The 15,321-nt window shown below is 34.5% G+C and overlaps 1 protein-coding gene across 5 annotated transcripts in view; it reads right to left on the bottom strand.

The window, feature by feature from the left end:
* GPATCH2 (G-patch domain containing 2) overlaps positions 1 to 15,321 on the bottom strand; it is a 170,207-nt gene that overhangs the window by 62,756 nt on the left and 92,130 nt on the right. For all 5 annotated transcript variants that reach the window (XR_012025850.1, XM_072814585.1, XM_072814584.1 and 2 more), the window contains exon 6: positions 3,905 to 3,972. Coding sequence is in view for 4 of the 5 variants with exons in the window: in XM_072814585.1 (XP_072670686.1) it covers positions 3,905 to 3,972 (68 nt within the window). In the remaining variant the exon portion in view is untranslated. The remainder of the gene's footprint in view (positions 1 to 3,904; positions 3,973 to 15,321) is intronic.

The raw sequence follows: 15,321 nt of genomic DNA, 5'->3' as shown, positions 1-15,321 counted from the left end.
GACCTGAGGCAAAGGCAGATGTTCAACCTCTGAGCTACCCAGGTTTCCCTAGAGCAGGTTCTCATGGTGCACGCCATGAATTAGTTATATGGTACTGTCAGGAACCATAGGTACATAGTTATACGGTACTTAGGAACTGTTAGGTACAACAGGAATGGTACTGTTCACAACTTCTCTTGTCTCTGAAGCAGCTAATAGAAAATAATTGTTCTTTTAACTCAATACAACTCAGTAGTTGCAAAAAGAAAAAAAAAAAAACCTGCACCTTGTTTTGTTGACATTCTAATGCCTCTAAGCAAATACAATTTTTTAAGTTGAAAATAAAAAAGGACTAATACAATATGCTTCTCAAATCTTCCAAAAAATAAAAAAAGGAGGCAATACTTCCACACAGTAGCATTGTGAGATCAGCATTATATTATATAAAAGCCAAGTAAAGACTCTACAAAAAAAAAATTATAGGCCAATATCCCTGATGAATATAGATGCAAAAATCTTCAACAAAAAATATCAGCAAACCAAAATCATTAAAAGGATCATACATAATGATTAAGTGGAATTTATTCCAGGGGTGCAAGGATGGTTTTTAACATCTACGAATCAGTAAGTGTGACATGTTATATTAACAAAAAGGATAAATACCATATGATTATCTCAATGGATGCAGAAAAAACATCTGACAAAATTCAATATCCTTTCATTAAATCTCTCAACAAATTGGTTATAGAAGGAATGTACCTTAGCATAGCAAAGGCAATATATATGACACATCAGAAAGGAAAAAGTAAAATCATATCTGTTTGATATATAAATAGAAAACCCTAAAAACTCTACCAAAAAGATGTTAGAACTAATAAACAAAATCAGCAAAGTTGCAGAATACAAAATCAAGATTCATACATCATTTTTTTCTACAACAAACTACTAGAAAGAAAAATTATAAGAATAATTCCATATGTAATAGCATCAAAAAGAACAAAATATTTAGAAATAAATTTAATGAAGGTGGTAAAATAAAACATCTACACTGAAAACTATAAAATATTAAAGAAGGAAATGGAAGAAGACACAAATAAATGGAAATATTTTATATGTTCATGGACTGGAAAAATTAATATTGCTACCATGCCCATACTACCCAAATTGATCCACAGGCTCAATGCAATCACAAAAATTCCAATGTCAGTTTTCACATAAACAGAATAATGCTAAAATTTGTATGAGCCACAAAAGACCCCAAATAACCAAAGCAGTCTTGATAGGGAATAAATCTAGAGGCATTACACTTTTGGGTTTCAAACAACATTAAAAAGCCATAGTCATCGAAACAGTATGTAACTGGCTAAAAACAGACACAAAAATCAATGGAACAGAACAGAGAGCCCAGAAATAAACCCATGCATATATAGTCAATTATTCTGACAAAGGTGTCAAGCATATACACTGGGGAAGGACAGTTTGTTCAATAAGTGGTTTGGGAAAACTAAACAGCCAACTTGCAAAAGAATGAAACTGGAGCCCTATCATATACGATACACAAATACCAACCTAAAATGGATTAGAGTTGAACACAAGATTTGAAACCTAAGAGTCCTAGAAGAAAACATAGTAAGTAAGCTCCTTGACATTGATCCTGGCAATGATGTTCTTTTGGATTTGACACCAAAGCACAGGCAACAAAAGCAAAAATAAACAGGTGGGACTACATTTAACTAAAATGTTTCTGCACAGCAAAAGAAACCATTGACAAGATAAAGCAGCACCAGGGGGGCAGCCCAGGTGGCTCAGTGGTTTAGCGCCGCCTTCAGCCAAGGGCCTGATCCTGGGGACCCAGGATCCAGTCCTACGTCGGGCTCCCTGCATGGAGCCTGCTTCTCCCTCTGTTTGTGTCTCTGCGCCTCTCTCTCTCTCTATGTCTCTCATGCATAAATAAATAAAATCTCAAAAAAAAAAAAAGCAACCTATGGAATGTAAGAAAATATTTGCAGACCACATATCTGATAAGGGGCTAATATCCAGAAGATACAGGATACTTGTACAACTCAATAGCAAAGATCTAATAATATAATCAAAAGATGAGCAAAGGACCTGAATAGCAAGAACAAAATCCCAAGCTAATGAGGACAGTGAAGTAGAGATCATATTCAGAGAAAAGAGGCAGACCAGAGAGGTGGACCATAATCTATAAGGGAGAGAGAATGATAAGGTGGAAAGGTAATGGGAGCCAGATTGTGGAGAGTGTTTAATAATATGCTAACAAGGTTTCTCCACTGTTAAGAGGCAGTACTGGGGCTTATAAATAGGGAAATAAAAGAATTGGAACTGAACGTAAGTAGTAGAAGTAAGTAGTATGTACTCAAATAGTGAGAAAACAGAGACAGAAAGATTCACTAGGATCCTATAGCAATGTAACAGGTAACAGAGCTTATTTCAAATAATGGAGCAGGAAGTAGAAAAGATGAGGAAGAGACTGGACTGAACCAGTGGCATGTAGGGTGTAAGGTAGTAAAGTGACTCTATTTTATTGGCGAGTGTGGATAGAATGGTAATCAAACACATTGGGGTAACCTAGGAAACTCTAAAAATAGTGACATCTGAGTTCCCATCCTAGAAAATCTTATTTAATTGACTAACAACCATTGGGGAGATGTATGGAAGGGATGTCAGGAGAATACAATGGGGGTCATACTTGCTAATTTGAGAAGTAATATTCAGTTGACATTATCCAATTTGTTCCATTTTAAATTCACAGTTTCATGTTTTCATTCACTCAATAACTACTCGCTGTCGAGGGGGCCCTCTTAGCATAGGAGGACTACAGATCTGTCTGCCCTCAGAGTGTTTACAATCATTATCAAATGAAATTTTTGGTTTAAAAACGTCTCTACGTCTACTTGCTAGAATTCTTGATTCGTGTCAAAACAAAACATTAAAAAGAAAATACACAAGTCTTTTGGTTGTCAGTCTGAGTAATAAAAGCTTCACTCTTTTTTGCTTTTTGTCTGAGAAACAATAGAGAAAAAGTCTTATAGGATAATAAAAAGGAATGAAATAGACTATTAAAAGGGAATATTATGATATTATAATCTATAAAATAAATAACGTGGAAAATAATCTATGAATAATATTTTATATTATATAAATTCTGTTAATAATCTATATAAAATAAGCTATAGATGAAAAATAATTTGTTCTACATTGGTTAAGGAATGGGTTTACAAGCCAGGATCTAATGGATCCTAATAGGACTGCTCGCCAGAGGAAAATTCATTTATTCATTAATTCATGTCTTTCCACATTTTTACAGCCTTTTTTCAAGTTCAACCAATTTCACAGGAGACATGGTATTGACTCAAAATATATAACTTTTCAAATTCTTCCAGTAAAGACAAATAGAATTAGCACCTAGGAATTCACCCAATAATTCACCAAAATTAAGCTCAGTCGCTTAATTTTTGGAATTACTCCTAGTAAATTAAACTCTCCTTTCCATTGATAAATGAAAATACATCCTGGTCCCTTCACAGCTCATGCTGGGCAGAAGCAGAGAGCAGAGAAATATTGAGTTAAATAGTCACTTCTGCATTTTAGTGCTTTAGAAAGAGTGAGGAGGAAGGGAGAGAGGAAGGATGATGAGGAGGAGAACTTGATGCTACTTAATATAATGAAAATGTAGAAATTCAAATTCTGTCACAAATAAAAAGAATGACCGTATTAAAAAATCTTTATTGACATTCCTGCCACAGGTTGAAATGGGTCCTGCACAACAGTCAATGGGATAAGGTATTTACTTTTTCTCAAGAGAAGTACAAAATGAAACTACTTTACTAGCAATTGCTATCAATTTTCCACAAGAAGGATGGAGACCATCCCAACAAGATTATACAAATCAGTGCATACTCACTCATGGTGATGAGAATCTGGGGAAAAGTGAACCATCCTCTTGTTACTGACAGGGCCAGGGGTGCTCACCTGAAATGAGAGTTGAAACAAAAATATCACAGATGAGTTTCTAAAAACAAAAACAAAAACAAAAATGATTGTGAATAATAGGGTCATTTCCATTCGAGGGCTTCCCATCTAAAATAGAGAATAAAATATTAATTCTCAAAAGCTAAACAACATTGCATGTAAGAACGGCCTCTTGTTTCGCTTTAGTGTGGTTCCTCTGCTGGAATTTTAAGGCTATTTTAAAAGTACCTTCATAATAATAGTAATAATAAAAAAGTTTCTTAAGAACTAGATCACCGACTCTTGTCGGCTCAATTGTGCATATATTTAATCATATGTGAAAAAAAGAGGCTCAATTAGTGTTGAGCAAGCAATATTTCCAAAAACCAATTAACCAAAGTTAATTTCTACATACAAACATGTTTTATAATGTGCACTTCTTAAATGCATACAAAAACTCAAGTTAAGGAAGTAGTCATGAGTCCTTTTCATAGTTTCCCCATGAAGTCAGGAATAATCTGTGTATTTATATAGAACAATATGTAAGAACTAAAAGAAGAATATTTTATTCCTCTGTTTCTAAATAAAATTAAAATCGATAAGGAACTAAAGGCTCAACATGTTTTTCATAATGTGGGTTACTCTCATTAACAAAACACTCAAAACTTTGATTTTATGGAGAGTTCTCAAAAGGGAACATAAGCAGCACCACGCAGGAATGAATCTACAATCCCAGTCAACAAGGCATATCTTACAACAAAGGGTCATAAGTTACATAATAATAATAATAATAATACCCCTCCACAATTATAAAGTGCCACTTAAAGTATACAATCAATAAAAAGGCACGAGGAGGCAGAAAAATGCCTATGTAAAAACACCTAACATCTGCAAAAAATTATTTATTCTTTTATCACTTGGGTAACAAAGATGCCAGCACATGCTCTGAAACTCCAAGAAATGCAAATATTGCAAATGTGCACAGATGATGACATTAATAACCCTATGGTTTGGGCACCACAGGTAAACATGTGGCCCAACTCCAGGACTACATCCTGCATTCATCTCAAAATGAGGTTTTCATGCTATTCCGGTGGGTATCCCAGGAATACAGTAATCCATTTTCTACACTGTGGCTATGAGAAAAGCCGACTGTGCCTATGTCATGCTTTGTTAGAGGTTCATGATCACATTATCTCATGGTGGACCTGACACTTTTATTCAGTTTACAGTATGTTCTATGTACAGGCAACTTATTTCCTTTGCCAGGGCTGCTGACAACCTTTTCCACACTATATTAATCTTGTTTACTGACTTTATCTTGGTACAAATATCAGAAAACTGAACTTTTTATCTCAGAGAAAGAATAAACAACGTGTTGACAGAAGCAGAAGCTATTTTCAGGGCTAAAATTGCTTGTTTACCTGAAGCTATACTTATGGAAAAATGTTTAAGTCTTGCTCTGGCTTGAAATACATAATCTGAAATTTAATAAATGAAGAAATTTCACATACACCCATGTGATAAATTGCCTGATGAAAACAATGCAACTGAATACAATAAAACAGAATTTCTAACTAATTTATCCCACAATACAAATGTAAGCTTTCAATCTAGTCAGAAATAATCATACTACGTATTTCTCAGAAATCATATGTGTATAAACTGTAAGCTCAATTCAATTGCTGCAGATAACTCACAAAAGATTTACAGTATGAAAGGTAGAAATTTAAATAACTTTACAAATTTACATAGTATGTGGCCCTTTTTTTAAAAAAAAGAGGGGTGAATGCCCTTTATTGTTATTTCAAGTCAAATTTTGTTTTACTTTCGAAGGCATGCCAACAGTCATTATTTAGAATTTTTGTAAATGAAATTATGCAACACTGAGGTCCATGCATGATGATCTTCTCAGGGTTCATGTCACTGATCTCTGCCTCAGGAGTAAAATGTTTTTACTCCGGGAACCTTTTGCAACTTTGTGACTAGAAACCCCATACTGAAAATCTGAGAATAAAATCTTAATACAGAATTCAGCCCATGGAAAGCAGTATTATATTGAAGTTACAGTGTGTTTTAAACGTGGAAGCATGGATTATTAGGCGATGATTCAAAGTATTATAAGTATCAAGAAACACTGTTATAAAAATTTATAATTTAGGGTTAGATAATAATCTTCATAAAAATAAATGAAACGATTTTAAACATCACATCAAAGTTATAATTTCTAGTTAACAAGTAGGGTGATTATTTTATTTTCTGAAAAATAGTGGCTTCCAGTTATACCAGAAATGTCTTAGAAAGAAAGAACACATTTAAAAACATCTCTTTAAAATATCCAATAAAATATTCACACAGTAAAGTTTGTTAGAAAAAGCAGATTTTATTCCACAAGGTTAGATAGGGAACAGGTATTCTGTTGTTAAGACTCTGGAGACATTTATGTAATTAGCCAATATTTGCTGATGACAGTCTTAGACATCACACTATATGCCCAGAATTCTTATAATTCATTTTTAAATGTCACTACATCAATAGAGACTACAGTCCTAACTACAGTAGGTATAGTTCTTCTCATTACCTATGTTTGTTACTCAAATTAGTAAATTAAAAAAAGAGATAACGCAACCTAGAAAGGAAGGGATGGTCTCTACATAACAAAGCATTTGCTGACTTCTGGCCTTTGTGGATTGTGAAACAAAATGTAAAGTTAAAAGATCACGTGGGCCTTAGTTTTTGCTATTGTTATTTACAATCAAGTGACCAACCTCAGAAAACAGGAATGTGATAGTGACAGACAAACACTGAGTAAGAGCTGTACAAGTAAGACCACTGTGGAAATTCAGAAGGCCATTAAGAATATATGGGACAGGGCAGCCCTGGTGGTGAAGTGGTTTAGCGCCGCCTGCAGCCTGGGGCGTGATCCTGGAGACCCGGGATCGAGTCCCACGGCAGGCTCCCTGCATGGAGCCTGCTTCTCCCTCTGCCTGTGTCTCTGCCTCTGTCCCTCTCTCTCTGTGTCTCTATGAATAAATAAGTAAAATCTTAAAAAAAAATGAAAGGGCCCAATAAATTTAGCCCACAATTAAAAAAAAAAAAAGAATATATGGGACATTTAGCTAAACGACATCAATGACAACATATCTATTCTCTCCATTTCATTAAATACATTAAAACAATTTCTTATCCTATCACTGATTTATTGATACCAATTTCATAACTTTCCTCAAAAGATAAACAGAACACAACCCATCCCATTCTTCTACAATTACATAACTGAAAAAATTACTTCCCAAATCAGGTAAGCATATGTGAGACACAACGGTCTTATAGGATTAATGCAAAGCTCGATCAGTATGGAGGATATCCTACTCATATTTTCAAGGATTAAGAGTCCTTCTGTAAATGAATGAAGTGCTATGTCCCCACGTAAGCACACGGAGCCATTCCTCCTTCTCTCCCTCTAATATAGTTATTCTCCTTCAACTTTGCTCTTATTTACAAGAACATTTTATTTGCTTTCCAAATGCTATTCTGCTTCAGTGCCCACACTGACAAATACTTAGGGTGGCAGGCTGCCATTCGAAAGAAAGCCTTTCAATTTTGTGAGGACTGGTCAATCAAATCCACCCGGCCTCCAGGCTACAGGGAGACATTGTATGAGCCTCCTCACCAGTGTGTCAACACCCGGAAGTTTTCTGCTTCTCTAAGGACCAGTATTAATTTGACTCAACTTCTCTGAAATAAAAAACAAGCCCTTAAAGTTTAGCAGGCTCTGCATGCAGGCCCCCTGGTACATTCAACAAATGTGTCAGTCAAATATATGTGACAGATATTAAGGAAAACAACTCCATGAAACCAGGCTTAAAAATAGGACTTGAAACCCTTTGGGTAGGAAGTAAGGGAAGGAGAGCAAAGACATGGGAGGGAATTTATTATAGTTGCTCGTCTACACATTTATCTTCATTAAAAAACAATCATAAGAAAATAATACCCTAAAAGTTTTGCAGTAACCGATCCTAATTAATAGCTGTTAAAATGCATGTATAAAATGTTCATCTTTTAACCCCATACAGAAAAATAAACAAAAAGATTCTCCAAAAGTATTTCAAATGAGTTTTATATCGGTGTTCTAAAAAGTTCTCTTACAAGATAGGTGGAGAATGAATAAAATATTTCATTGTGTCATCTATTCTGATATATATTACAGAGTGGTCACAATTCACAAAAGGCACAATCTATTTGGGGAAAGAAAACATTCAAGAAGATAACACTAGAATTACTTTTAAAACAACGTACAAAAAAATAAAAATTACTTTAGAATTACTTTTAAAGCAATACAAAAATGACAATTCAGGTAGCATAAATGGATATCATTTATAAGATTAAAGGGAAACAAAGTAGTTATCTGATTTAAGAGGAATAAGGGGAAAAAAAATCACCTGTGAGAAGGGAGTTGTATGCAATTATCTCTCCCTGCTCCAATCCATCTTACCAACTTGCCAAATTCAACTTTCTAAATCGCTGCTTTTCACATGTCAGTTTTCTCATTTCCAGAGCCATCCATAGCTCTATGCTGAAAGTAAAATTAAAACTAATGAGAAATGCATTCAAAGCCCTCTCTAATCTGATCCTTACTTTCCAGTGTGATCCTTCTCAGGTTGTAACTGACTATTTTCTATGTTTGAAACCCAAAACTGCTCTACTTGATACAGTTCAACAAATATTTACCTACTATGTATGTAAAATTAGGCTTATATTTACTATATTAGTGGTACATAGTTCCCATTCTGTTGGCTTAACTTCGATATACTGTCCCACTGAGTCATCTTTTTGATGTCATGATAAAGTCCTTAGTTTAAGGAGCCTTTCATTCCAAGGTGTTTTGTTTTGTTGTTGTTTTTTTTTAAGAATAGAGAAAAAAATCAGCGAATGATTCATGTGCTAATTCATATTTTACCTTCATTTGTTTAGATTTATATTAAAGTAAAATGTCTATTTATACAGTAGACCAGCCCCAATCCTCTTTACTGGCTACAAGAAACTAAAAAATAGTAGGTACATGAAGAATGCCTGATGTGTGCTTGGGAATGTGTTGGATAGGAGGGAGAGGTCACTATACATCTTTTACCTATCAGGAGTTTTAGCTTCAGACAATGCCCTCCCAGAAGGAAGACTCAGGAGGGAAGATGATCCATTTCTGAGGACAATGGAGTTACCTGAGTTGTACTAAATGACTAAATCAAGTAATTTATACACTATTACTTGATTCTCCAAATAAGAAAATGCCTTTAGAATCTTGCCAAATGTAATAACATTACAGAAAGATGTACTGCTTTTCATTTTAAAATTTACCAACATTCACAAACAATCTTACTCTTAATCAACAGATCTCACACTGGAAGATTATTAAGGGGGAACACCTCTTATTAGGATCAATGTGTCATCTACTATTCATAGCCTTCATGTTAGCTGGATGATATTGTAGTGGATATAACCCCATGCATGAATCTGATGATTTTGCCTGGTTCTCAAGGTATCGTTCCATTATATTTTTAGTGATTTTTAATCCTTCTTGGAAGGATGTAAACATGAATAAATGAGCAAAGAAAGTGTGATAATGACCACTGTGACACATCAAGAGATAATATAGTTGGTAGAAATATTATTGCTATTATTTATGATAATGACTCTCCTAAACTTTATAACTCTTGCCTGCTTGTAAGATGTTTTCACAGGCAAGGTGGATAGAGTGAGTAAGCATCATTATTCTCAAATTTCAGATGAGACACACACACTGGATCACAAAGACTAAAGAGAGCTAGCTCTGAACCTAAATTGTCTTATTCACAACCTACTACTTCTTTCCCTACAGGACTACCAAAGGAGACAATACACCAGAATAAGTGTTTTCTCTATTTGAGGATTTGCTGCAGGAGATGCTTGCCTGAATCTAGAATCTACTCTTGGAAAACCTTCAGCCTGGATGATGCTCTGGTCCTCACACGTAACTTCAGGGAAACCTATGGGGCTATTTTAGATAATAGGCAAGGAAGAGCACAGTGGTCCAAATAGAGCTCTTAGCACATGTTATAATTGATTAACAGGAATAAGAAATAGCCCTACTATACCAGGCATCACAACCAAGGGGGTAAAAAATTTAAAAACTATACCAGAGCCGGGTAAGCATTCCGTGATGACAATATGCGAAAGAACTTGGAAAATTAGAGAACGCAGGTATCTATGTGATCTTGGAAACTTGGAAAAATTAGAGAACGCAGGTATTTTTTCTTTCAAAAGCAGGTATCAATGTAAATGTGAGATTACACCTTCAAACCAAGAGGGTTTTACAAAGAATCAAAAAATCAGGGGAAATAAAGCACAGAGGAGCACAAGGCTTGCCTTTCAATTGCGGATTAGCCTTCCTAGCAGGAATCCGTACATGTCAAAGGGAAGATGCCAACCTTTCAGCTGCCAGGATCACATGAAGTAGTGAATGAAGACAGACTTTGGATAATCTGCAAGTAAGCTCGACACATGTTCAAGGAACAGCAGCAAATACAGTTCTTTAAAAGAATTGTCAAAATGCGAATTATACTAAGCTGATGAAGGATTAGAAATATGTATGCATACATATATGTATATATATGACAACAATGGCAACTGTTAGGTTTTTAATTTAAAACTAAGCAATGTAATTATTTCAAACCTTACTTTAAAGTTTTTCTTTCCCTAGTTAAAATTAAGTCAGCATTAATAATTAAGAATTTAGAATGATTGGCCTATTAGAATAATAATACTTCTAATTATTAAGTGCATAAATTCTCATTTCTGGTATACACTAATAATGAATGATCTAAATGCTTTAATAGAAAAGATTAATCACTACATAATTAAAAAACAAATACAGCAACAACTTTTTTTTCATACTGCTCCATGGTAATAATTTTTTTTTTTTTGAGTAAGAAACTAAAAATTAACCAGCTTGGAATGACGGCCAATAGTGATTAAAGGAGTTTCACTTTGCCGTCCAGTTTAGTAGCAAGCTGTGAGTGGCCTCTGCTGGCTGACCAAAGGCTTCCTAAATCATTCATTTATGATGTTTGCAATGTTATGGGCTTCAGAAAAATAAGGATATGCCCACATATATTTATACGAAATCCACTGTGAATTAAGACCAGCTTTTTATAAAAGTAAAGGGCAAATAATAAACAAAATGTACATAAGATGGTCTAAAAAAACTTTATAATTTCATCCCAGTTCAACACATTTAGATTATACTCATTATCTTTATACATCTTCTAAAATTTTATAATATATGCCTTGATAGTATATGGATTATTTTATTCAATTCATTTTGAGCAATCATATCTACATTTAATAACAATTATTTTCTTGAGTTTCATTACACGCACCTGCATACACAAGTAAACTTTTTCTCAAAATTTAGTGTATGTTTAGGTTTGCTTACTGACTTTGCAGGGAAATACAAAGAAAGACTGAATAAAAAATCCTTTAGAGAATTAGATTTTTTTTAAAAAAAGCATTAACACATTTTATATAATAGTTAATGAAGATACTGTCCTGGAAATGTAGTAAGTGAAGCAATTTTCAAGATTTCTGTATTATTGCACCTATGTTTGGGTACAAGTAATTTTAAATTCAAAACTTAAAATTGCAATCAAGAAGTTGAACCTTCGTAGTATCAAGTAATGTTAATTCAGTGATCATAATAGAAAAGAAAAAAAAAACTGTTTCCAATTTTGCTCAGTAGCTTTCTAGTAATAAAAATCCACTACGACAGAATTTATGATTTTTTATTTATCTATTTAAATTTACAATTATATATGATTCACTTCATACTCTCTACCCTATCTATCCACTTAAAATATACCCCATTAAAAATTATTATCAAATATGCCTAATGATGTCAAAAGGTGACTACATTTATTTTTAAAAAGTTATTGTTCTCACATGTGACAATATTTCAGTGTATTTCAACCCTCATTTCAGAATTCAGTCCCATTATCTTGCCTGCTCAAAATTGTTCACAGGGTTAGCTAGCTGACATATAAGATAACCCTCCATCTCACTAGACACCGCTGGGATATGACACACTGACCCACAGTAAGCCCTTATTATTAGCCTGAAATATATAGCACGTAATGTAGCTCCTGCCAGGGAATTTGTTTATAAAAATCCTTTTATCTCTCTGGACATTCAAAATGCTCTTAAAAGTAATGTTCAACTGTTTAAAGGAATTTCAGACAATAAATAAAAATTCTAATGGGTGCTTTGAAGTCTCCCCTCTTGTCTCCTACTATTCTGCAGAAGTTAAAAAAAAAAAAAGGCATCACATATACAGAAAATAGAAGCTAGATAGTGTTTCCTCTTTGGAGCTTAGCTTATAGAGTCTATTATATGAAGGATAGAACTAAAACAAAAAGAAGACTCAACAGTTCTCATTCCTAGTGAGAATTACAACATATTGAAAAGCTTGGTTCATAAGAAATTAATTTTTTTTGTAGTTAAAGGAAGTCAGGGGGTAACACAGCAGTAAAGATAATTATGATATTCAGCAAACACAACTGGCAACGTAAAAAATTATTAAGATGGCTTTTTGGATGGAAATTCTATCATGTACATTAAAAAATTACTTTAAAATATAAGCAGACTAAGAAAACATTTAGGTGCTTAGTTATAAATTACTTAAACTAGACTTAAAACACTTGATCAACATTTCAGTAGTTAAAATTATTCTGTTTCTGTATTATTGGATAATTTATCACAATATTGATAGCTGTGCATATACCTTTTTGAATTGTGTATTTTTCTTTTTCTAAATGTTTTTATAAACTCATCAATTTCTTTCCACCGTAAGTTGACAGTGATGCTGTATGCAATCTTAATTTACATAGAGAAAAAAATACAGCTGGTTTTGATGTTTAAAAGATTGTTTCTAAGAATCTCAAGGATATACTGATGCTAATTTATGATAAAAATGCTAATAGTCTCCACATTTTAAAACTGATTATCTTAATATGGTTTATATTTGGCAAATAAAACACTTAAGATACTATATTCAATAAGGTGTTCTCCTAAAGCAAACATGCAGGCAAACACTCAATAACCTGTAATGTATTTCAAGACCTGATGATCTTACTATAAACTGCACTAAAATCTTCCTATAACTTCAAAAAAAAAAAACAAAAAACAAAAAACAACAACTTGAGAGGGAAAGAGACAGCAAGTATAATCATATGCAAACTAGCCCCTAGGTATAAATTATGCAAACTATTCCCTAAGGTATAAGTGAGTGAATGAGTTAATTAAAAAGAAATCAAATATTAGTTAATCAATAACTATATAATCTTAGTATAGTACATAATATTATTCTTCTTGATTTGCAACACAAATCTCAAATAGTAACTTTAACTTTTAATATCCTTTGGCCAACATATATTTCAAGTAAAAAAAAAATCACACAGTAAAATTCTCCATATTTTGGGGATGCTTATCAGTAAAATTTATTTGAAATCAAAAGAAGTTAATATCTAACTTGACTCTGGTTGGCGTAATAAAATCATTCAGCCAGTCAGTGGTGGCTATGTGAAGTGAGTTCTGGTCAATAAGAAAGAAGTACATGCAATCACTGGTGGAGGAGCTTCTAAGGAAAGTTCTTTCAGTAGGATTTGCTTAGTTGGCATGAGCCTTGTGCCCTTCTTTGTACTTTAGGTTGCCTGGGATATAGGCAACAGCATCCATCTTTTTTGAGTAGGAGTGAAAGATAACAAGAATCAAAGGTTTCCATTGGCCATCCTTTATCTAGGTAATGAAGCCATCAAATACCTTCTCCTAACACAAGGGGAAAAAAACAAAACAAAATCCCTTCTTGTGCAAGCCTCCATTGTTTGGGCATCTAGTTACATGTACCAAGTTCAATCTCAAATGAACAATAATATTAACGATGATGCCATTAGAGCCATTAAATTCTACTTTTTTTCTTAAAAAACTAAAAATATGCCATTAAGTGGGTCAGGAATCCACTGAAAGGGAAGACATACTGAACATCTAATTTATATGCCCAGCATAGTGCTAGGTGCTACAGAAGATTCTAAAGAACTGTATAATATAAATCCTACTAGGAGGACTGAGGTGGCTCAGGCTGTTGAGCGTCTGTCTTCAGATCATGATATCAGGGTCTTGGGATCGAGCCCCACATTGGGCTCCCCAATGAGGGAGTTTGCTTCTCCCTCTCCCTCTGCCCCTCACTACACTCTGCTCTCTCTCTCTCAAATAAATGAAATCTTAAAAAAGACAGACTCTGCTAGCTAATATGTTGCAAACATAAAAAAAATATGAAACCAATGCAGATTATACAGCTGCTAAAATGTGTGCACTGAGTTCATAACTGCAACAGCAGTTCACAAAAGAGAGATCATTAAGGCCCAACTCAGAAAATAGGATTTGGGGAGGAGATGGGGCTTATTAAGTGCTAGAGACTGGTAGGGTTTAAGCTGAAGGATGGAGGGTAATTATACCCTAAACACAGATATAAGGTATTGATCATAAGAGTATATAGATTGGAAACAAAGAAATAAGCCTGACTAGACTAGAAGTCTGTTGGGGTAAAAAGCTGGGCAGGTAATAAAGCTTCAGAAATCTAGCAATGTGGTTCATTGTGTAAAATAACCTATATGCAAGTCTTCCAAACTTATGCTAGATTATCCACCTAGTTGATACTGTCCAACTCCAGTAGAAAAAAAGAGCCCCAAATAAAAATGAATAAAAACAAACAAAAAAGGAGAAAATATTTTCCTATTTTAAGATCACTGTATATTCGCTTTCACTAAATCCTTATTTGCTGCTTTTGGATTTCTGTATCAAGAGCCTGGGAGATGCAAATACAGTTTCCTTTAACTACTTTCAGCATGGAGAGGTGACCCCTCTTGCCTATGATGGCTGGGCGGTGGCACTTCCTGTCCTCTCACTCCTGTGCAACATGAAAGAAGAGCTGAGGCTGAAGGAAGAGGAGTAAGTTAGAAACCAATGTTCTAACTGCTCCCACTTGTCCGGGGGCAAGGTGAAGTGTGGTGCAAGGTCAGAGAATGTGGGGAAACTGAAGCAAGTCAGCCCCCCCAAGGCACAGCTGATGAGGAGGCAAGTCTCTGGGAGAGGCCACATTTGAGTTGGCACACTGACCAATCTGGCACAGGAATAAAAATGCCGCATCTGTGGAAGGAGGGGGCTAGAGAGATAGCCTGAGAATGCTACTGGTCCCCCCAGGCTAGGTGGCCCAGGAATTTCTGTAACCCAGTGTGGGAACTCAAAGAAGCACAGGGGCTGGGGATCAGGGGCAAATGACTGGAA

Source organism: Canis lupus, chromosome 38, assembly GCF_048164855.1.
Source record: "Canis lupus baileyi chromosome 38, mCanLup2.hap1, whole genome shotgun sequence".
Lineage (NCBI taxonomy): Eukaryota > Metazoa > Chordata > Mammalia > Carnivora > Canidae > Canis > Canis lupus.
The sequence above is the reverse complement of the archived record's forward strand: the minus strand, read 5'-3'. Positions and strand labels throughout refer to the sequence as shown.